Source organism: Indicator indicator, chromosome 38 (assembly GCF_027791375.1).
Source record: "Indicator indicator isolate 239-I01 chromosome 38, UM_Iind_1.1, whole genome shotgun sequence".
In the NCBI taxonomy this organism is placed as follows: domain Eukaryota; kingdom Metazoa; phylum Chordata; class Aves; order Piciformes; family Indicatoridae; genus Indicator; species Indicator indicator.
In genome coordinates, this window is record NC_072047.1 from 2,521,246 (window position 1) to 2,545,072 (window position 23,827).

A 23,827-nucleotide genomic window follows, 5' to 3' on the forward strand; every position below is an offset into this window, starting at 1 on the left:
GGTTGTGGTTGGAGTGGATGAGCTCAGAGGTCTCTTCTAACCAAAACGATTCTAAGGTATTGACCTCTCAGGAACTGGAGAACTCTTCCTTTACACAGTCACAGAACGGCAGAATGGCTTCAGTTGGAAGGGACCTCAAAGCTCATCCAGCTCCAAGCCCCTGCCATGGGCAGGGACACCTCCCACCAGCCCAGGCTGCTCAAGGCCTCATCCAGCCTGGCCCTGAACACCTCCAGGCAGGAGGCAGCCACAGCCTCCCTGGGCAACCTGTGCCAGTCTCTCCCCACCCTCACTCAAGAGTTTTTTCCTCATCTCCACTCTCAGTCTCCCCTCTCCCAGCTCAAAGCCATTGTCCCTCATCCTATCACTCCCAGCCCTTGTCCCAAGTCCCTCCCCAGCTCTCCTGGAGCCCCTTCAGGTACTGCAAGGCTGCTCTGAGGTCTCCCTGGAGCCTTCTCTTCTCCAGGCTGAACAACACAGAGCAACCCCAGGCTCTGTGCTCTGGAGGCAGCCAGAAGATCCCCTTGCTGCCTGTGTGCAACCAGAAGAAGCATGCCAGGGGCACACATCCAGGGGCACACATCCAGGGGCACACAAGCCTGGGGCACACATCCAGGGGCACACATGCCTGGGGCACACATGCCAGGGGCACACAAGCCTGGGCAGAGGCAGTAGCTCCTTACTCACCAGCTGAGTGTCCTGAACCAGGGCAGGTCATAGGAGTGGTACACATTATAGCCAATGGTGATGATCTCGTGGAAGCATTTGATCTGGACACACATCACCTGCACAGACAGACAGACAGCAGCTCTAACACAGCTTGGTTTAACCTCTCTCTCCCCAAGGAGATACACCACATGCATGTGCAGAGCAAAAGGTACTTCAGCAGTCCCCATCAGCCTGGCAGGAGGCTCCTGATCCAACATGGGAAGCTCATCATGTTGGTTCTCCTTCCCCTTTGCCTGCAGGAGGTTTCCAACAGCCTCTTGTGTTAGTTTCAATTACAGCCAGAGGCTGACCATCAGGGCTGGTGGTCACAGACTCCTTCCAGGGTCCCTCCATGGAGGCAGAGATCCAGCAAGCTGAGTAAGAACCTCTGAACTATGAGGCTCTGAGCTGGCCACTCCAGCAACACTCCCAGGAACCAACCTTCCCTTCTCCCCCTCTGAACACTGAGGCTCCTCACTTACTATTGTCATTAAGACCATGGGTCCCAAGTAGATGATGATGAAGAAGAAAGTGATCATGGCCAGTGTGAGGATGCCTCTCACCCACCAGTTCTTCCATCTAGGAGGAAAAACAGTGAGAGGAAGTCCAACCAGTGCAAGGAAGCAGGGCAGCACTTGTGCTGCCTCAGCATCACAGGGAGGAAGCTGAGCTCTGCAAACCCCAAGGCTCCCTTCAGAGCTGCAGGGACCTTGCTCCACTGATGAAGGTCTGCTTGCAGGAGCTGCAAAGCTCTGGCTCAGCTCAGCCTCCCCTGCTGTGAACCTCACTACTGCCAGGGGCAGAGCATCTCCAAGGGCACTGAAAAGGGACAGCAGAGTGTCTGCTCCTGCTCTGCCACAGGCTCCCCACCCGCTGGACAAGCTGCATGGCAAGTCCACATAAAATGGGGACCATTACCCCCACTCTGCCTCTTTGCCAGGGGAGACGAGGGCCCAGCTGTGGGGGACAGACCCTGCCCTGAGCCTCTCCCATCCTCACAGCACCCAGAGCTGCTCCTTCCTGCCCTGGGCTGGAGAGAGCATCCCCAGTCTGTCCCTCAATCCTGGCCATGCCTTCCTCTCCTCAGGCACTGCTGCAGAAGTCAAACCAGGGGCTCAAAACCACAGCTGAGGGCTGCTGCCAGAGCTAAACCCAACTGGCTGCTGCCACCCAAGGCCTCTCTTCACCTGCCCAGCCCAGGCTGTGAAGCAGCCCTCCTGCAGTGCTCCACACAGCCCTGAGCACTGCCCTGCTCCCCTCACCACCACCACCCTCAGCTGCTGCTGCCTGTGGCCTCAGGGCCACCTTCCTGCTTGCACCCCACAGAGGGACAGCTTCCAGGAGCTGCTCATTCACCTCCCAGCACCCAGTGCTGGAGCCAGGAGAGGCACAGGGGGGATGCAGGGGCCTGGCAGCAGAGGGAAACGATGCCCAGTGGGTGCTACCTTGAGGACAGGTTGGAGAGAGCTCTGTTCAGGACCTCTGGAGTGTCATCTGATGTTGGCACTGGGGCTGAGCCCCCAAATTCAGATTTGCTTTCACTGTCTGATGCTGTCTCTCCATCCAGCTTGTTCTCAGACTCTGACTCCTGCAAGTTGAAGACAAAGACCTTTAAGTAGGCACAGCACTGGCACCCTGAAGAAACTCAGAGCAGTCCACTCCTGCCACCAGTCAGCTTCTGCAGGAGAGAAAGAGAAGAAAACACTCTTGGAATCAAGACAATCACCAAATGCTTTGGGTCTTGGGACCTTCAAGATCATCCAGTTCCAAGCCCCTGCCATGGGCAGGGACATCTCCCGACCAGGCTGCTCCAGGCCACATCCAGCCTGGCCTGGAACACTTCCAGGCTTGGAGCCTCCACAGCTTCTCTGGACAGCCTGCTCCAGTGTCTCACTACCCCCCTGGGGCAGAATTTCTTCTTAATGTCCAATCTCAATCCAGCTTCTGCCAGTCTGAAACCATCACCCCTGGTCCTGGCACTCCAGGTCTGGGCAGCAAGTCCCTCCCCAGCTCTCCTGCAGCCCTTCAGGTACTGCAAGGCTGCTCTGAGCCCTCCCTGGAGCCTTCCCCAGGCTGAACAACACAGAGCAACCCCAGAGAAGAAGCATGCCAGGGGCACACATGCCAGGGGCACACATGCCAGGGGCACACATGCCAGGGGCACACATACCAAGGGCACACAAGCCAGGAGCACACAAGCCAGGAGCACACAAGCCAGGGGCACACATGCCAGGGGCACACATACCAGGGGCACACAAGCCAGGAGCATACAAGCCAGGAGCACACATCCAGGGGCACACATCCAGGGGCACACATGCCAGGAGCACACATGCCAGGGGCACACATACCAGGGGCACACAAGCCAGGGGCACACAACCCCGGGGCACACAACCCCAACTCCCTCAGCCTGTTCCCACAGGGGAGGTTCTGCAGCCCCCTGCTCATCTTCAGGGCCTGCTCTGATGCACTCCAGAAGCTCCATTCCTGTATACTGAGGGTGGTGCAGAGGCTCATCCCCAGCACAACCAACCTGCAGTGCTGTAAGTGACCCATGGGATGGGCTGGACTCTGGAGCCACAGCAAGGGCTCTGCTAATGAGGCCTCACAGTTGATTAATTAATGTCTCCAAGTGCACCAAGTAAGTGCTGCAAGGACACAGGCTTGTTAGCAGGAATTTTCACAAGGTCTCCAGTGCCCAGGCACAGCTCCAAGTATGCAGCACTGCCCAAATTAGACAGGAGGAAAGGCCTCCAAGTGGACAAGCTCGAGGCTTCCAGGCAGGCTTCTCAAGTGCTGACTTCACTGCTGGGCACCAGAACCAGCTCCTCAGACAGCTGAAGAGGAAGAGCAGAGCTTATCACTCAGGCCCAGCCTTCCTCCCTGGCCACAGGACAAGGCTGATGTGGGAAGAAATACCCTCCCCACCCCTGGGACTGCTCCAGCAGAGTCCTGTGTTCAGGGGGAAATAAGTACAGGAGAGGCAGGAGGTGGCTGCAGGCCAGAAAGAGGACTACAGATGACCTCCAGGCACTCCCACACCTTCTCCCTAATCCAGTTTTCCTCTGGGCCAGCTCCTGAATAGAGGAATAATCCACACTTCACAGAATGAGAGAATCCCAGCATGGTGTGGATGGGAAGGGAGCTCTGGAGCTCAGCCAGCCCAACCCCCCCTGCTCCAGCAGGGCACCCACAGCAGCTTGCCCAGGAGCACAATGCCCAGGGGGGGTTGGAAGCTCTCCACACAAGGACACTCCACAACCTCTCTGGGCAGCCTGCTCCAGCCCTCCAGCACCCTCACAACAAACAACTTTCTCCTCCTCTCCAGGTGGCACCTCCTGGGTGCCAGTCTGTGCCCCTTGTGCTGTCCCTGGGCACCAGTGAGCAGAGTCTGGCCCCAGCCTCTTGCCCCCCACAGCTCCTTTAGCTCTTGCTGAGCATTGCTCAGCTCCCCTCTGGGGCTGCTCTTCTGCAGGCTCTCAGCCCCAGGGCTCTCAGCCTTTGCTCCTCCCAGAGCTGCTCCAGGCCCCTCAGCAGCTTCCCAGCCTGCCCTGGACTCTCTCCAGCACTTCCCTGGCCCTCTGCAACTGGGGAGCCCAGAACTGGGCCCAGTATTCCAGGGCAGAGGAGAGGAGGTCTTAAACACCTCCAGGGATGAGGAGTTTCTCCTCATCTTTAGGTGGAACCTCCTGGGTTGCAGTTTGTGCCCCTTGCCCTTTGTCCCTTCCCCATTTTGCTCCTCAATGCAGCAGCAGAGCTGCATCCTGCTCCTCAGCCTTTGCAGCAAGGAAGCAGAAGGCTGGTCCCTGGGGAGCACTCCTGCAGCAGGCAAGACAGAGCCCCTGCTCTCAGTTTCAGCCCCTGGGCTATTTTAAAACTCCTGGAAAGCAGACTGTGTGTGCAGGAAAAGTAAGGAGGGAGCCAAGAGGGCTGGGAGCTCTGCAAACAAAGTGGCTTCATCCCTTTGGCCTCCCAGAAAGTGTTCAGAGAGGGGGACCCCCACCAAGACAAGCTTCTGCTGGCACTGATTCGCTGCAACCAGGTGGAGGGGGGTTTGGAGTTCACTGGAGCAGTAAGACCTGAGCAGCTCCTTTAGTCAAGGCAGGAAGAGAGAATTAGTGCCCAGGCTGTGATCTGCCAGTGGCTGCAGGCCAGGTGCTTAAAACAGACCAGGACAGGCAGGCACCATCAGGTGGAGGCAGCTAAAAATAGCCTGGTGCTGGCAGAGGACTTCCTGGGACAAGGGAAGCAGCAGCCTCACACCCTGCAGCACCTCCTCCTCCTCCTCCTCACCTTGCTCCCTTCTTTCCATTCCCATCAGCTGGGAAGGAAGAGGAAAGCAAAACTAATCACTGCCAGGGGGTTGGAGAGCTGACAAAGAAAAACAACTTCCAGTGCTTGAAGGGGCTCCAGGAGAGCTGGGAAGGAACTTGGGACAAGGGCTGGGAGTTCCAGGATGAGGGACAATGGCTTGGAGCTGGGAGAGGGGAGATGGAGACTGGAGAGGAGGAAGAAATTCTTTGCAGTGAGGCTGGGGAGAGACTGGCACAGGTTGCCCAGGGAGGCTGTGGCTGCCTCCTGCCTGGAGGTGTTCAGGGCCAGGCTGGATGAGGCCCTGAGCAGCCTGGGCTGGTGGGAGGTGTCCCTGCCCATGGCAGAGGGTTGGCACTGGATGAGCTTTGAGATCCCTTCCAACCCAACCCATTCTGTGAGTCTATGCTCCACTGAACCCAGTGCAACACCAAACCACACCTCATGCTACAAAGGTCTGCAAGAGCAGGAGCAGAGCCTCCCTGGATCAGTCCCAGAGTGCATCCATCCCACTGCTCCTCACTTCCCCTTCAGCACTGGGATCAGCAGAGGCTGTGCAGCAGGCAGCCAATGCCCACAGCTCCTGCAGACACTGCCATGGTGCTTCCAGAGAGCACAAGGAGGGCAAGCAAGGTCTGTCAGGAGAAAGGGACACTGTCAGGGTCCCACATCACACACAGGGCTGGTTCCTGACACCTTTCTTGCTTGCTCCATGGAAGCCTGATGGGAGGTGGAAGAAAACATTTTCCCTGTTGGAAGCAATTGACACTTAGAAGCAAGGGCTGGGGAACATTTTAACATCCTGCCTCTGGGAACAACTGAGCAGCACCAGGAGCCAGCTCCTGGAGAGCAGTGGCAGTGGTGTCCCTCAGGGGCCTGCACTGGGACCTCTGCTGTTTAATACTTACAGCTAAGAGTGTGCAGATGGCACCAAGCTGAGTGGTGCTGTCCATACAGCAGAGGGGCAGGATGGCATCCAGAGGCACCTGGACAGGTTGGGGAGGTGACCCCAGGTGAACCTCATGAGTTTCCACCAGAGCAAGTGCAGGGTCCTGCACCTGGGCTGAACAATCCTCCCTGTCAGTACAGACTGGGGGAGGAGGTGTTGGAAAGCAGCCCTGGGGAAAAGGCCTTGGGGGTGCTGGTGGTGAGAAGCTGGCCAGGAGCAGGCAGTGTGAGCCTGCAGCACAGGAGGCAAATCCCAGCCTGGGCTGCATCCAAAGCAGCACTGCCAGAGAGCCAGAGGTGATTCTGCCACTTGGCTCTGCTCTGGGGAGACCTCACCTGCAGTGCTGTGTGCAGGAATGGAGCCCTCAAGATAGGAAGGACATGGAGCTGATGGAGAAGGTCCAGAGGAGGGCCAGGAAAATGCTCAGGGGGGTGGAGGAGCTCTGCTACAGGACAGGCTGAGAGAGCTGGGGGTGTTCAGCTTGGAGAGGAGAAGGCTCCAGGGAGACCTTAGAGCTGCCTTCCAGTACCTGAAAGGGGCTACAGGAAGGATGGAGAGAGACTGCTTGCAAAGGCCTGCAGGGACAGGACCAGGGGCAATAGCTTCAAACTAGAACAGAGAAGACTTAGATTGGATGTGAGGAACAAGTTCTGCACCAGGAGGCTGCTGGAACACTGCAACAGGTTGCCCAGGGAGGTGGTTGGGGCCCATCCCTGGAGATATTCAAGGTGAGGCTGGAGAGGGCTCTGGGCAACCTGCTCCAGTGGAGGATGTCCCTGCTGAGTGCAGGGGGGTTGGACTGGATCAGCTTTGGAGCTCCCTTCCAACCCAGACCATTCTGTGATTCTATGATTCTCTTCTCCCTGCTCTCTGCAACAGTGTGGGGATGACACAGGACACTGTGCCAGATATAGGCTGTGGAGAGGACTCAGTAGCTGACACTATTTTTATACCTTGCATGCAAACTGCACCAGCAGCCTACAAATCACCACTTTAAGCAGCTGAGTGGGGTGCTAAATAACTTGGTTAAGCCTGAGCGTGATGCACCCTGATCCAGGCTGCTTAATCCAGCTGTGGCATTGCCTTGGCAACAGCCTCCTGGCACCTCTCCACTGCATGGCACAAGCCAGACAGATCCCATCCCTGCAGGGGTGTAGACAGATCCCATCCCTGTGGTATGACCACCAGAGAGCAACACATCACACAAGCTGCAGAGCTGGGAACAGGCAGCGTTGGGAGCAGGCAGCACTGGGAACGGGCAGCGCTGGGAGCAGGGCAGCGCTGGGAATAGGCAGCGCTGGGAGCAGGCAGCGCTGGGAACGTGGCAGCGCTGGAAATAGGCAGCGCTGGGAGCAGGGCAGCGCTGGGAGCAGGGCAGCGCTGGGAGCAGGGCAGCGCTGGGAATAGGCAGCGCTGGGAGCAGGCAGCGCTGGGAACGTGGCAGCGCTGGAAATAGGCAGCGCTGGGAGCAGGGCAGCGCTGGGAGCAGGGCAGCGCTGGGAGCAGGGCAGCGCTGGGAATAGGCAGCGCTGGGAGCAGGCAGCGCTGGGAGCAGGCAGCGCTGGGAATAGGCAGCGCTGGGAGCAGGGCAGCGCTGGAAATAGGCAGCGCTGGGAGCGGGGCAGCTCTGGAAATAGGCAGCGCTGGGAGCGGGGCAGCACTGGGAATAGGCAGCGCTGGGAGCGGGGCAGCACTGGGAACAGGCAGCGCTGGGAGCGGGGCAGCTCTGGAAATAGGCAGCGCTGGGAGCGGGGCAGCACTGGGAATAGGCAGCGCTGGGAGCGGGGCAGCACTGGGAATAGGCAGCGCTGGGAGCGGGGCAGCACTGGGAACAGGCAGCGCTGGGAGCGGGGCAGCTCTGGAAATAGGCAGCGCTGGGAGCGGGGCAGCACTGGGAATAGGCAGCGCTGGGAGCGGGGCAGCACAGGGAGCAGGCAGAGCTGGGAGCGGGCAGCACTGGGAGCGGGGCAGCGCTGGGAGCGGGGCAGCAGCTGGGCAGCACAGGGCAGGCAGCACGGGAGCAGGGCAGCGCGGGAGCAGGGCAGCGCTGGGAGCAGGGCAGCGCTGGGAGCAGGGCAGCACAGGAGCAGGGCAGCGCAGGGAGCAGGGCAGCGCGGGAGCAGGGCAGCGCTGGGAGCAGGGCAGCGCTGGGAGCAGGGCAGCGCTGGGAGCAGGGCAGCGCGGGAGCAGGGCAGCACGGGAGCAGGGCAGCGCTGGGAGCAGGGCAGCGCTGGGAGCAGGGCAGCACGGGAGCAGGGCAGCGCTGGGAGCAGGGCAGCACGGGAGCAGGGCAGCGCTGGGAGCAGGGCAGCGCTGGGAGCAGGGCAGCGCAGGAGCAGGGCAGCGCTGGGAGCAGGGCAGCGCAGGAGCAGGGCAGCGCTGGGAGCAGGGCAGCACAGGAGCAGGGCAGCGCTGGGAGCAGGGCAGCGCTGGGAGCAGGGCAGCGCTGGGAGCAGGGCAGCCAGGAGCGGGCAGCGCTGGGAGCTGGCAGCGCTTGGGCAGCACAGGAGCAGGCAGCGCTGGGAGCAGGGCAGCGCTGGGAGCAGGGCAGCACAGGAGCAGGGCAGCACAGGAGCAGGGCAGCGCTGGGAGCAGGGCAGCGCTGGGAGCTGGCAGCGCTGGGAGCTGGCAGCGTTGGGAGCTGGCAGCGTTGGGAGCTGGCAGCGCTGGGAGCAGGGCAGCACAGGAACAGGCTGGGAGCAGAGTGCTGGGCTGTGCTAAGCCACAGGCTGCAAACAGTGCCCCAGTGCCAGTACAAGCAGTGCTGCAGGGGCACTGGGGCTCAGGCATGTCTTCTGTCTCCAGCTCTGCACTCCCCCAAGAAGCAGCAGCTGCCTGGGCTCATTGCTGCCCATGAGGACAGTTGGACACTGGAATCATCTCCCAGGGGAAGCAGTGCAGTCCCCTGCATGGAGCAGTTTCAGACTCAGTCTGGCAGGCTGCTGGGCCAGCTCCTTTCAACTCCACCAGCACCTGGAGAGGTTGCAGCAGATGGTCCCTGGGGTTCCTTCCTGGCATTCTGGGATTAAGCTTTCTAATACCTCTTCTGTGCTGTTTTTCTCCTGTTTCTGCCCCAGAAACAAAAGCCTGAAGAGACTCAGATTCTCTTCAGAGCATCACAGAATCCTAGAAAGGCTCAGGTTGGAAGGGACCTCTACTACCTCATGTACTCCAACCCCCCTGCCATGGGCAGGGACACTTCTCAGCTAGACTCAGCTCTCAAGGCCTCATCCAGCCTGGCCTTGAACACCCCCGGGAGGAGGCAAGGGACTTGCAAGCCACAAATCCTAACTTGTCCCCTTGCACCAGGCTGCACTCCCTCCTTGACCCTTCCATGGCCTTTTTTTCTACCTTCTTTGGGTTGTTGTTTAGGTTCTTCCTAAAATCAAAGCTGTTTAGCCACAAGCTGCTCCTCACATCCATCTGGACCACACCTGAAGCAACTATGAGGTAGCAACCAACACTGCATGACTGGCACAGGTTGCCCAGGGAGGCTGTGGCTGCCTCCTGCCTGGAGGTGCTCAAGGCCAGGCTGGATGAGGTCCTGAGCAAGCTGGGCTGTGGGAGGTGTCCCTGCCCATGGCAGGGGGATGGAACTGGATGAGCTTTGAGGTCCTTTCCAGCCCAACCCATTTGATGACTCTATCAACACTGACCTCACCACAACCTCCTCTGATGTTTCATGACCACCAAGTCCCACTAGGGTCCCCCTGAACCAGATGCTCCCCAAATGAAAGCACAGCCCCATGCCCTTGATGCCCCCACTGCCCCCAGGTGCTCCTGCACCAGAGCTGTCTCCAGCTGCACTACTTCCATGGTCTCTCAGCACACCTCTCCCTCACCATTTTTTTCCCTCTGCCTCTTTCTCCTTCCAGGCAGAGCAAAGCTGTGCCAGGATGTTAGAAATCTGTGTGGATGATGCAGAGCTGGGAAACAATTAAAAGCCTTAATTAGAGCACAGCAAACTGCCCCTCCAGCTCCCTTGGAACCTGCCTTTGTTTTTCTGCTGCTTTCACAAGGGCAGCATTAAGGCTGTCAAAGCACCATAAGGTGCTGGAGCTTTTCCAGCCTTGAGATATCAGATTGAAGGACTCAGGTCTGCCTGGCCTGCACCATGGGCAAGCCCAGCACTCCTTCAATCCATCTTCTCAATACTGAAGGCTTCTAAAAGGATCAAGGGAATGAAGAACGAAATCAAGCCAGCAATGAACATTTTAGCCCAGATTGTTCACTTCTACACAACTCTGCCATGGGGACAGGCTGGGAGAGTTGTGGCTGTTCAGCCTGCAGAAGAGAAGGCTCCAGGCAGACCTTAGAACTGCATTTCAACATCTGCAGTGGACCTACAGGCAGGCTGGGGAGGGACTGTTCAGAAGGGGCTGTGGGGATAGGACCAGGGGCAATGGTTTGGAACTGGAGCAGGGCAGAGTTAGGTTGGACATCAGGAGGGAGTTGTGCACAGTGAGGGTGGTGAGACACTGGAACAGGCTGCCCAGGGAGGTGGTTGAGGCTCCATCTCTGCAGACATTCAGGATCAGCCTGGCTGTGTCCATGAGCAGGCTGATCCAGCTGGAGATGTCCCTGCTGAGTGCAGGGGCTTGGACAAGTTGACCTTTGAGGGTCCCTCCCAGCCCACTGCAATCTGTGACTCTATGAACCTCACCATGAGCAGAGGAAAGCCCACAGAGCTCTGCCAGGGCTGTTCTGCTGCCTGGTGAAGCAGAGCAGGCAGAGCTGAACAGCAGATTCATAGATTTGTGGAATGGGTTGGGTTGGAAGGGACCTCAAAGCTCATCCAGCTTCAAGCCCCTGCCATGGGCAGGGACACCTCCCACCAGCCCAGGCTGCTCAAGGCCTCATCCAGCCTGGCCTTGAGCACCTCCAGGGAGAGGACATCCACAGCCTCCCTGGGCAACCTGTGCCAGTCTCTCCCCACCCTCACTCTCAACAATTTCTTCCTCATCTCCAGTCTCAATCTCCTCTCTCCCAGCTCACAGCCATTGTTCCTCATCTTGACACTCCCAGCTCTTGTAAAAATCCCTCCCCAGCCCTTCTGCAGCCTCCTTCAGGCACTGGAAGTCTGCTCTAAGGTCTCCTTGGAGCCTTCTCCTCTCCAGCCTGAACAGCCCCAACTCTCCCAGCCTGTCCCCACAGGGGATGTTCTCCAGCCTCTGCTCATCTTGGTGGCCTCCTCTGGACCTGCTCCAGCAGTTCCATGCCCTTGTGCTTTATCTGTGAAAGCAGCAGACCTAAAGATCATTTGTGACCAAGCATGTTGTCACTTTAAAGCAAGGCAGAGGGAGAAAGGATGTGCCTCAGCTTCCTCCAGCCCCCTTCACCCCTGCAGCCTTGTGGCAAGAGGTAGCTGCTCACAGCTCCATCTCAGAGAGGAAGCTGTGAGCACTCAGGGCTGGGTTATTATTTTTTTGCCCCAGTATCCGTGCCACGATCTCAGTTGTCATGGAAACAAGTCAGCTACCTCCCTGTCAGAAATGTTCTGCTCAGAAGAGAGCCAGAGGAAAAGAATTCAAGGCTGGGAGATTAAACTAACTGAAGGAATTGCCATGATCTGTGCACCTCTCCTGAAGCAAGGTGCTGGTTTGCTCAGCCTTGCTGCTGGATCTCAACAAAAAGCTGTGCCAGGAAAAGCCAACACAGTGCTGGAGAGAAAAACAGAGCTGCTGCTTCAGGCAATCAACCTGAGAGCCACTGGAGGGAAGGGATCCATCCAGGGAGGGAAGGGATCCATCCAGGGAGGGAAGGGATCCATCCAGGGAGGGAAGGGATCCATCCAGGGGGACTCAGGCTGCAGAGGTATGGCCAAGCCAGCCTCAGGAAGTTCAACAAGGCCAAGGGCAAGGTTCCTGCAGCTAGGTCAGGGCAATCCCAAGGCTGAGGAGTGGCTCCAGAGCAGCCTTGAGGAGAAGGCCTTGGGGGTGTCAGTTGGTGACAAACTGCCCAGGAGCCAGCAATGGTCCCTGGCAGCCCAGAGCCAGCTGAGTGCTGAGCTGCATCCAGAGCAGGGAGAGAGCAGCACAGGGAGGGGATTCTGCCCTCTGCTCTGCTCTGCTCAGACCCCACCTGCAGCACTGCCTCCAGCTCTGGGCCCCCAGCACAAGAAGGCTCTGGAGCTGCTGGAGAGGGTCCAGAGGAGGCCACCAAGATGAGCAGAGGCTGCAGAACCTCCCCTGTGGGGCCAGGCTGGGAGAGTTGGGGCTGTTCAGGCTGGAAAAGAGAAGGCTCCAGGGAGACCTCAGAGCAGCCTTGCAGTATCTGAAGGGGACTATAAGAAAGCTGGGGAGAGAATTTTTACAAGGGTTGGGAGTGCCAGGACAAGGGACAATGGCTTTGAGCTGTGAGAGGAGAGATTGAAACTGGAGATGAGGAAGAAATTCTTGAGTGAGGGTGGGGAGAGACTGGCACAGGCTGCCCAGGGGGTGTGGTTGAAGTCCCATCCCTGGAGACATTCAAAGTCAAACTTGATGTGGCCCTGACCAGCCTGCTCTAGTTGGAGGAGTCCCTGCTGATCACAGTGGGGTGGGACAAGGGGGACCTTTGAGGGTCCCTTCCAACCTGATGCATTCTGTGCTTTACCTGCACAGCACCTGCACAGCTCCCCCAGCTGCTGTGCCATGGCCAAAGCTACCTTGGCAGATTCCATCAAGGCAAGAAACCCTCTCATTACTCCTTAGTCATAGGATCTTCTGTTAGAGGTTTACAAGCTCTGAAGGGTGGAAGAAGAAAGAGAAGTTTGGAGAGCATTACCACTAGAAAGGAGAAGCAGACAAGTGTCCAGGCTTGATTTCATAGAATCATTTGGTTGGAAAAGGCCTCTGAGATCATCCACTCCAACCCACCTCTACCTCTACCAAGGCTGGGGCTAAACCACAGCCCTCAGCACCACATCTCTCTCTTTTAAACCCCTCCAGGGTCTGGGGATTCAACCACCTCCCTGGGCAGACAGTTCCAGTCCTTGAGAACCATTTCAGTGGAGAATTTTCTCCTAATGTCCAACCTAAACCTTCCCTGGTGCAACCTGAGGCCAATTCCTCTTGTCCTGTCACTTGTTACTAGGGAGAACAGACCAACCCCCACCTGACTCCAACCTCCTTTCAGGGAGTTGTAGAAAGCCAGGAGGTCTCTGGAGCCTCCTCTTTTCCAGGCTGAAGGACCCCAACTCCTTCAGCTGCTCCTCATTTGGCCCAGGATGCCAAAGAACCACAAAGTAGCTGCTGGTCTCAAGGGGAATGCTTCAGCTTCCTGGGCTGTGAAGGTACCTGCAGGATAATTGAGTTCAAGCCTCTCATGCCTCCCTGCCACACTATCCCACCAAGCCTCCTGGAGCCTAGTGGAGACTCAAAAACACCCAACAAAGCTCAGGTTTCATTGAGATTGACATGGGACTCTCTTCCCTATCCCAAAAAAAAAAAAAACATATTTCAGTTGCAAGCAGGCACAGAAATGAGGACATGCCTAAAAATGGAGACCATTAGCAGAGGAGCTCCCAAAAAGCAGCAATGTCTGCAGAGTGCCTGGAGTCAGAGAATGCCAGGATGGCTCAGGCTGGAAGGGACCTCAGAGCTCATCTCCTCCAACCTCCCCACCATGCCCAGGGACACCTCTCAGCCAGACTCAGCTGCTCAGGGCCTCATCCAGCCTGGCCCTGAGCACCCCCAGGCAGGAGGCAGCCACAGCCTCCCTGGGCAGCCTGTGCCACACTCTCAACCACCCTCACACTCAACAACTTCTTCCTCAGCTCCACTCTAACCCTGCTCTGCCTCAGCTCCAAATAATTCCCCCTTGGCCTGGCTCTGGACACCCTCAGCAGAAGTCTCTCTGCAGCCTTCCTGCAGGATCCCTTCAGGTCCTGGCAGGCAGCTCTGAGGTCCCCCTGGAGCCTTCTCCTCTCCAGGCTGCACACCCCCAGCTCCCTCAGCCTGTGCTCACAGCAGAGCTGCTCCAGCCCTGGGATCATCTTTGTGACCTCCTCTGGCCTCACTCCACAGCTCTGTGTCCTTCTCCTGCTGGGGACAGCAGAGCTGGAGGCAGGATTGGAGGTGAGGTCTGAGCAGAGCAGAGCCCAGGGGCAGAATCCCCTCTCCTGCCCTCTGCCCACACTCCTCTGGCTGCAGCCCAGCTCACAGCTGCCTGCTGGGCTGCAGGAGGGCACTGCTGGCTCCTGGGGAGCTGCTCAGCACCCAGCACCCCCAAGGCTCTTTCTTCAGGGCTGCTCTCAACCCACTCTGCACCCAGCCTGGAGCTGTGCCTGGGGTTGGCCCAACCCAGCTGCAGGACCTTGCCCTGTGACTTGCTGAGCCTCATGCAGGTGGCTCTGGCTCACTTCTCAAGCCTGTCAAGACCCTTCTGGATGGATCCCTGCCCTCGAGTGAGTCCAGAGCACCACACAGCTTGGTGTCAGCAGCAGACCGGCTGAGGGTGCCCTCAGTGCCACTGCCACAGCACTGGCAAAGATGTCAAACACCAGGCAATGACAGCAGCACAACAGTTTGAGACCAGAGCCTGATCTCAGCGTCAGCAAATCTGATACAGGCCAAGTCCAGCACCCCTGTGACTCACCCAGCACCCACTTAATCCTCTGGCCCCCAGCACAGCTCCCACTCTGGGTTCTGTTTATTCCAGCAAAGCAAGAAGAGAAAGGCACCAGGCTCCAAGCCCTTTCCAGAAGCTATTGTATACAAAAGAGCACAAAAATAGGCTGCTGGCTCTGGCATTCCCCCAGAATTTCCTACTGCTAATAACAGGACCTTGCCTCCCACTCTGAGCCACAGGATGGAGATGCTTTGGAGACAGGCCTCAGTGCTGGCTTCTCCTGGGTCTGACTGGCACCCTGCTATGGTGGCATTTACCAAACTGGCAAATTTTGCTGTAGAATTATAGAATCAGAGACTTGTTTTGGTGGGAAAAGCCCTCAGAGATCATCCAGTCTAACATCAACCCAGCACCACCACAGCCACCAAACCCTGACCCCAGGTGCCATGGCCTTCTTGAACACCTCCAGGGATGGGGACTCCACCACCTCCCTGGGCAGCCTGTGCCAATCCCTGACCACTCCTGCAGCAAAGACATTTTTCCTCATCTCCAGTCCAAACCTCCCCTGGCACAATTCCAGGCCATTTGCTCTCCTTTTATCACCTTAGACTAAGGAGAAAAGACCAACCCTCAACTTCCTCCAAGCTCCTTTCAGGGAGCTGTAGAGAGCAGTGAGGTCTCCCCTCAGCCTCCTGCAGGCTAAACAATCTTAGTTCCCTCAGCTGCTCCTCCCCAGCCCTCTTCTCCAGACCCTTCCCACCTTTCTTGCCCTTCCCTGGCCCTGCTCCAGCCCTCAAGGTCCTTCTTGGGGTGAGGAGCCCAACCCTGCCCCAGCACTCAAGGTGTGGCCTCCCCAGTGCCCAGCCCAGGGGCACAATCCCTGCCCTGCTGCTGCTGCCCACACCATTGCTGCCCCAGGCCAGGCTGCTGCTGCCCTTTCTGACCACCTCAGAGCACTGCTGGCTCTTTGCTGCTGCTGCAGAGACAGAGCCACGAGCACAGAAAGGAGACAGCAAAGCTCCTCCATGCCTCTCAGAACTGAGGTCTGACAGAGGTAGCCCCAGCCTGGAGCTGCCTCTGCTGGAGCCCAGGCAGACATTGTGACCTGCTGTGACTTCCCAGAGCTGTGAGAAACAAGAGGGAGAACAAATGAGAAACAAGAGGGAGAACAAATGAGAAACAAGAGGGAGAACAAATGAGAAACAAGAGGGAGAACAAATGAGAAACAAGAGGGAGAACAAATGAGAAACAAGAGGGAGAACAAATGAGAAACAAGAAGAACAAACAGCTCTGCAGCAACAGGGACACTATTTACAGCAGAGTCAGTGCAGGAGAAGTCTATTTCTGTCCTCCACAATGGGGGCTTGCATCACACCAGGGCCGATGGCTTCTGACCCCTCGATTCCTCTGCAGCCTGTGAGATTTTTCCAGAACCTAACTGGCAACAAAAACATCTCCCAGATCCTGCCAGAGTGTTGCCTTTGCTGACTGTGAGGTGGTACCAGGACCTTGCTCTTGTTTCTCTACCAGTCAATCCCTGGCTCCATCTGAACTGGTCAAGGACCTGGGCCAGTCCCTTCAGGTGTGACCCTGGTGGCTCTGCTCCCAAGGAGATGATGTCAGGTTGCCCCAGGAGAGGTTTAGGTTGGCCATGAGGAACAATTTCTTCTCCCTGAGGGCTGTCCAGGTCTGGCCCAGGCTGCCCAGGGCAGAGGTGGAGTCCCCATCCCTGGAGGGGTTTCAAAGCCCTGGAGCTGTGGTGCTGAGGGCCATGGCCTGGTGGTGCCCTGGCAGTGCTGGGTTCAGGGTTGGACTGGATGAGCTGGAAGTTCTGCTCCAGCCTACACAATTCCTGTGACTCCATGAAAGAGAAATCTCAGAATCTTTGTGGTCCTTTGGAATCCTGGAAAACATGAAGCAGAGAGAACTGAAGTGCAGCAGGAGGGACAGAGGCCAGCACAGACCACCCTGTGGGGGGGAAAACAGCAGAGCTGCTGCCAGGCCCAGGAGGATCATTCCTGTGCCAGGTGCCTGCAGGTGGGCCAGCACAAAGAACAGCTGCAGGAGGCTCTTCTCCCAGCAAGGAGATGTGGATTTGCTTGGCAACACTGCAGCCCCACCTGCTCCCCTAAGGCTTCTGCCCCCAAGGGTGAGCTGCCCTCAGTGCCCAGCACTGCCTGGGGAAAGCAGGCAGGGGGAGAAAGGCTTCTCCTGCCTCCTGCTGGGCAGGGTGCTGGGCAGGGACAGGAGGCCTCCTTTGGCCTCCCTGCTGGGAACACAAACATCTGTGACTGCTTCTATGATTTTGGGACCCTCCTGCTCTTCCCTCTCCACTCCATCTGGGGACTCCACCGTTGCCCCCCAATTCCAGGACCCTATTTCCCTGGGGGTACCCCCTCCAGGTCCTGGCCTCCTTTCAGCAGTAGCCTTTGGCCCCAAATGGGGGCCCCTGCCCACGAGGCCACCCCAGCCCCAAGCTCAGAACATCTCATCCCCATCCAGCACCAACCATCCCGTCCCGTCCCGTCCCGTCCTGTCCCCATCACCCTGCTGCTCAGCACCAACCATCCCATCCCCATCATCCTGCTGCTCAGCACCAACCATCCCATCCCATCACCCTGCTGCTCAGCACCATCCCATCCCATCCCATCACCCTGCTGCTCAGCACCATCCCATCCCATCCCATCACCCTGCTGCTCAGCACCATCCCATCCCATCCCATCACCCTGCTGCTCAGCACCATCCCATCCCATCCCATCACCCTGCTGCTCAGCACCAACCATCCCATCCCCATCATCCTGCTGCTCAGCACCAACCATCCCATCCCCATCACCCTGCTGCTCAGCACCAACCATCCCATCCCATCACCCTGCTGCTCAGCACCATCCCATCCCATCCCATCACCCTGCTGCTCAGCACCATCCCATCCCATCCCATCACCCTGCTGCTCAGCACCAACCATCCCATCCCATCCCATCACCCTGCTGCTCAGCACCAACCATCCCATCCCCATCATCCTGCTGCTCAGCACCAACCATCCCATCCCCATCATCCTGCTGCTCAGCACCATCCCATCCCATCCCATCACCCTGCTGCTCAGCACCATCCCATCCCATCCCATCCCATCACCCTGCTGCTCAGCACCAACCATCCCATCCCCATCATCCTGCTGCTCAGCACCAACCATCCCATCCCATCACCCTGCTGCTCAGCACCAACCATCCCATCCCATCACCCTGCTGCTCAGCACCAACCATCCCATCCCCATCATCCTGCTGCTCAGCACCAACCATCCCATCCCCATCATCCTGCTGCTCAGCACCAACCATCCCATCCCCATCATCCTGCTGCTCAGCACCAACCATCCCATCCCATCACCCTGCTGCTCAGCACCATCCCATCCCATCATCCTGCTGCTCAGCACCAACCATCCCATCCCATCATCCTGCTGCTCAGCACCAGTCTTCCCATCCTATCCCCCTGCTGCTCAGCACCAAGTACCTCTCCAGTGACAAGCATCACTGCCAGCACTTCACTGCAAGCAAACAGCTTTGGAAGCAGAGACACAGAATCAGAGAATCCCAGAAGGGCTCAGGCTGGAGGGGACCTCAGAGCTCATCTCCTCCAACCTCCTGCCATGCCCAGGGACACCTCTCAGCCAGACTCAGCTGCTCAAGGTCTCATCCAGCCTGGCCCTGAGCACCCCCAGGCAGGAGGCAGCCACAGCCTCCCTGGGCAGCCTGTGCCAGACTCTCACCACCCTCACTCTCAACAACTTCTTCCTCAGCTCCACTCTAACCCTGCTCTGCCTCACCTTCAAACCATTCCCCCTTGGCCTGGCTCTGGACACCCTCAGCAAAAGTCTCTCTGCAGCCTTCCTGCAGGATCCCTTCAGGGCCTGGCAGGCAGCTCTGAGGTCCCCCTGGAGCCTTCTCCTCTCCAGTCTCAATAATGATAATGTTTGGACTTCATGCTCTAGAAGGTCTTTCCCAACCATAGTGACTCTGAACCTCCTCACAGCATGAGGTGAAGTCACCCAACCCTTAAAATGACAAAGTCTTTGTGGGATCCAACCTCTCTGGCAAGGATGAGGAAGGAAATTGGCAGCTTGAGAGCCTGCACAGTGTGCAAGAAGGGATCACAGAATTGCTCTGCTTGGATGAGAGCTTTAGGATTATCAGCTTCAACCAGGAACCTTGAGCAACCTGATGCATGGCAGGGGGTTGGAACTGGATCATTCCATCAATCCAGAAACCCAGCACAGCCAAGCCCAGAGGGGTTGTGCCCAAGACAAACATGCTCCAAAGGAAATGGGGAGGAGCCTGCAGCAGTTCCACCACCCCAGGGCAAGGCCCAAGCTGAAGGGGTTAAACTGGAGAGGCAGTGGTGATCAGCTCCATCAGAAATGCAATCAGGGTACAGTGCAGAGGCACAGGGACCAAGGCCCTGCTGCTGGCAGGCACACACACAGCTGAAGTGCACTCTGCTAGCAGACCTCAGGTCCTGCCACCTCTCCAGGAGGAAGGAGGCTCCTGCTGCAGCAGAAGCCAAGAAAAGTGCTGCTTGGTGTCAAGCCCAAAGTAGCATTAAGAGCTATTACAAACATAAGCCCTTGGGGTGGGGCTGGGAGAGGTCTTGAACCTTCTGCCTCCCTTCACTGGAGATGGAGAGAGGCCTCAGTGCAGAGGTTTATTGGGGTCTGGTCTGACCAGAACCTCATTATTCATTGATTCACAGAATGGGTTGGGTTGGAAGGGACCTCAAAGCTCATCCAGCTCCAAGCCCCTGCCATGGGCAGGGACACCTCCCACCAGCCCAGGCTGCTCAAGGCCTCATCCAGCCTGGCCCTGAACACCTCCAGGCAGGAGGCAGCCACAGCCTCCCTGGGCAACCTGTGCCAGTCTCTCCCCACCCTCACTGCAAACAATTTCTTCCTCATCTCCAGTTTCAATCTCCCCTCTCCCAGCTCAAAGCCATTGTCCCTCATCCTGGCACTCCCAGCCCTTGTCCCAAGTCCCTCCCCAGCTCTCCTGGAGCCCCTTCAGGTACTGCAAGGCTGCTCTGAGGTCTCCCTGGAACCTTCTCTTCTCCAGCCTGAACAGCCCCAACTCTCCCAGCCTGGCCCCACAGGGGAGGTTCTGCAGCCTCTGCTCATCTTGGTGGCCTCCTCTGGACCCTCTCCAGCAGCTCCAGAGCCTTCTTGTGCTGGGGGCCCAGAGCTGGAGGCAGTGCTGCAGGTGGGGTCTGAGCAGAGCAGAGCAGAGGGCAGAATCCCCTCCCTGTGCTGCTGCTCTCCCTGCTCTGGATGCAGCTCAGCACTCAGCTGGCTCTGGGCTGCCAGGGACCATTGCTGGCTCCTGGGCAGTTTGTCACCAACTGACACCCCCAAGGCCTTCTCCTCAAGGCTGCTCTGGAGCCATTCCTCACCCAGCCTGGATTTCTGCTTGGGATTGCCCTGACTCAGGTGCAGGAACCTTGCACTTGGCCTCGTTGAACTTCCTGAGGGTGCAGCTCTCAGTGCTCCACTTACCACCACCTAAGCCCTTTGGGCTACCAAAACGAGCACCAAGCAACACCAGGGCAAGCTTCCCTCTTTCTTTCCTGGTGAGATCAGAGGGAGTTCACTGCTCAGGGTCACCAGATGTTGCCTTGTCCCCTTTGAGACCAAGCTGTGTTGCACAACAGTTCAAACAAAAATCAATTTTCAAACATCCTGGCACTCCAGGCCCAGCTGAGGCAGCTCAGTTGCAGCTGTAAGCTCTGCCCTGTGCCAGCAGGGAGGAGAAGATCAAAGCTGTGATGTTGTGCAAGGGTTGGAGGACCACAAAGAGTAAGCAGCCTCTTGCTGTCCATTATCCAAACAGCCAAGTGGGGACAAGCAGAAAACTTCCCAGGTCTGATCTCCAGACCAGCCTTGATGTTTACACCTCACTTCAGGTCTTCTCTTGTAACATGTTGAGAACTCTCTGCTGAAGACTGGGACTTGAGGTTGTTGAGCCTGAAGAAGAGGAGGCTGAGGGGAGACCTGCTGGCTCTCTGCAGCTCCCTGAAAGGAGGTTGGAGGAAAGTGGGGGTTGGGCTCTGCTCTCCAGTATCAGGTGATGGAAGAAGAGGAAATGGCCTGAAACTGTGCCAGGGAAGGGTTAGGTTGGAGATGAGGAAACATTTCTTTGCTGCAGGAGTGGTCAGGCACTGGAACAGGCTGCCAAGGGAGATGGTGGAGTCTCCATGCCTGGAGGTGTTCTGGAAACCTGGGGCCATGTCACCTGGGGTTCTGGAGCCCACAGAAAGCATTGCTAGATTCTTTTTGTGGCCAAGCTCACTGAATGACAAAGCAGAAATGGGAATCTCCCATCTTGACCCCAATACCTGCAGGCTACCACCACCACTAACCAGGCCATGCAGAAGCAGTTCTGCTGCCTTGGCTTCATCCTGATGTTACTTCCCAGGCTCTGCCAGGCATTTCCCAAGCACTGGAAACACAATGCCTGGATATCAGGGGAGGAGAGAATCATCTGCTGCTGAGAAGTGCTGCCAGGGCAAGCACACACTGCTGGGATTTTCTAATAGCAGATTACTGTTACCAGGAAACCTCCTCCCAGGCTTCATTGGAGCAGTTTGGGGAAATTTTCTGCCTCCCATTCCTGCTTTCTGTTTTTCAGAGCCATACAGCACCTCAGAGGAGCTGTTCTCCACTGCTTGGAAACATCTTCTGGGTTGTTTGGGGCTTTTTTTTTTTTGGCTCTTGCAATTCATCTGAGCAGCTTTAGGCTGAGCAGCACACCACAAACCTTCCATAACCCTTCCCTCTCTCTAGTAAAGCCACTTCAAGTCACTGACTCAACATCAGAGAAGCCCTTCAGCAGGCTCATTCTGTGCAAAAAGCACCTGGAGATAACAGGATTGCACTCAAAATAGAGGCTCTCTGACCTTCTTTAGGAGTGCATCACAAGCAGCTAAAGCAAGATCACAGCTGGGCCCAGGGAGTTTGTTTGCTCCCTGGTTAAACAGCACTGGGCCCTTCTAGGCTGCTGAGGGACATCTTCCAACTCCCTCAGAAGTTCTGGAACTGAAAAGTCCTTGAGGGTTTTTCTGCTGCAAAGTAAATTCCAACTGAGACAAAGGTTATCCAGAGGGTGACAGCTGTGCCCTTTGCACACCCATGACAGAACAGGAGCCCTCTTATCACTGCAGAGGAAACAGCTCCATGTGAGCTGTGAAGAAGGGCACAAACTTCACACCTGTACCAAGGCAGCCCTGGGCAGCTGTGGGTAATTGACAGATTGCAGTGGGCTGGAAGGGACCCTCCGAGGGCATCTTGTCCAACCCCCCTGCACTCAGCAGGGACACCTCCAACTGGATCAGGATGCCCAGGGACACAGCCAGTCTGATCCTGAATGTCTGCAGGGATGGAGCCTCAACCCCAGCCCTGGGCAGCCTGTCCCAGTGTCTCACCACCCTCACTGTGCACAACTCCTTCCTGATGTCCAACCTAACTCTGCCCTGCTCCAGTTCCAAGCCATTGCCCCTCAGCCTATCCCCACAGCCCCTTCTGAGCAGTCCCTCCCCAGCCTGACTGCAGGTCCCCTGCAGATATTAAAATGCAGCTCTAATGTCTGCCTGGAGCCTTCTCTTCTCCAGGCTGAACAGCCACAACTCTCCCAGCCTGGCCCCACAGCAGAGGTTTTCCAGCCCTCTGCTCATCTTGGTGGCCTCCTCTGGACCCTCTCCAGCAGCTCCAGGTTCTTCTTGTGCTGGGGGACCCACAGCTGGACACAGCCCTGCAGGTGAGGTCTCAGCAGAGCAGAGCAGAGGGGCAGGATCCCTTCCCTTGCCCTGCTGCCTGCACTGCTTTTGGTGCAGCCCAGGCTGAGATTTGTATTCTCATGGAAATGGTTGGACTCCTGATCCCAAAGGTGTTTTCCAGCCTGAATGACTCTGTCATTCCCAGCACTGTCAGCACTTTCTGTCCCAGTTCCCTCTCTAAGCACAGCAGAATAAAGCTTCCTACAACCTGGCTGCACAGCCCTGAGCAGGTGTTACATTGCCATTCAAAGCAGCATGAATTGTGCCACTTACATGGCAAAGGACATTCTGCCTGATGACTTCACCCTTCTCCAAACTGTCCCCCATGCACTAACAGAGGAAACATCACAGTGGTCAGACAATTGAAGAGTAGGAAACATTAAGGCTGGAAAACCCCTATAAGATCAAGTCCACCTCTCAAACTACCACCACAGCCACCAAACCCTGGCCCCAAGTACCATGGCCACAGGTTTCTTGAACACCTCCAGGGATGGGGACTCCACCACCTCCCTGGGCAGCCTGTTCCAACCCCTGACCACTCCTGCAGCAAAGAAATTTTCCCTCATCTCCAACCAAACCTCCCCTGACACAATTCCAGGCCATTTCCTCTCCTTCTGTCACTTGGTACTTGAGAGATGCCCACAATGATGCTACCAAAGGCAGTGACCTGGGGGTCACTCCTGAGATATGGGCATTAAACCCCAACACGGGGAGGAACCACTTCTCCCTCCAGGGTTTTCCCCATCTGTAGCCCTGCAAATATTATTCATAAAGTTTTCCTTGGTCTGCTCCTTCCCCTCGGTCGTTCCCCCTTCGGGAAGTGCAGGAGTGAAGATGACAAGGGTGACAACACAACTGCCAACTCGGGACTGGGTTTGGACATAAGGAGATGGCACAGGGAAACAGAGGCAGGTTTCGTCCCCACGGCTTTAACGGAACCGTTCAACCCCATTTACCTCCCAGTGACGGCCCCGGGCCCCGCCGCAGGGAGCGGCAGCGACTGAGGGCTGGCTTAAGCGACACCAAACTCTTCCCTGAAGATTCTGTAACCCCACCTGGGGTACCCCCCAGAAGCACTTTGCTGCCGGATCTCTGCGCTCCTGCCAGCCGGCACCCGGGACCGGCCGTCCAGGCACCGCCAGGAACTGCCCGCGGCGCCGTGATCTGCTCGTTCACGGCCGGTTGGGGGCTGGCGGGAGGCTGTAGTTAGGAACCAAGCGACAAACCCCGCAGGCGCTCCGAGAGCATGGGCAGACGCGCAACGGTACGGGGCAGCCCGGGGGTGGCAGCCCGGGGATGGCAGCCCGGGGGTCGCAGCCCCGGGGAAGAGGATGAAGCGGCGGTCCCGCCGCGGTCAGCAGGCCGCGCAGCCAGCCCCCGCCGCAGGCCCCTCACGCCGCCGCCGATCCCCTCCGCCCCGCTCGCCAGCCGGCCCCTTCCGCTCCCCGGCCCGCTCCTCACCTTCTCCTCGGGCTCCCGCGCCCCGCCGGGCTCCCGGCCGAGCCG

General features: G+C 57.6%; 1 protein-coding gene across 1 annotated transcript in view; it reads right to left on the reverse strand.

Moving 5' to 3' along the window:
- Positions 1-23,804, reverse strand: part of CDS2 (CDP-diacylglycerol synthase 2) — a 34,955-nt gene extending 11,151 nt beyond the window's left edge. Inside the window, exons 1-4 of the mRNA XM_054396660.1 lie at positions 23,783-23,804; positions 2,154-2,296; positions 1,191-1,287; positions 688-785 (exon numbers count right to left, since the gene is read on the reverse strand). Of these exons, the coding sequence (XP_054252635.1) occupies positions 688-785; positions 1,191-1,247 (155 nt within the window). The 5' untranslated portion in view covers positions 1,248-1,287; positions 2,154-2,296; positions 23,783-23,804. The remainder of the gene's footprint in view (positions 1-687; positions 786-1,190; positions 1,288-2,153; positions 2,297-23,782) is intronic.
- Between the last annotated feature and the right edge of the window lie 23 nt (positions 23,805-23,827).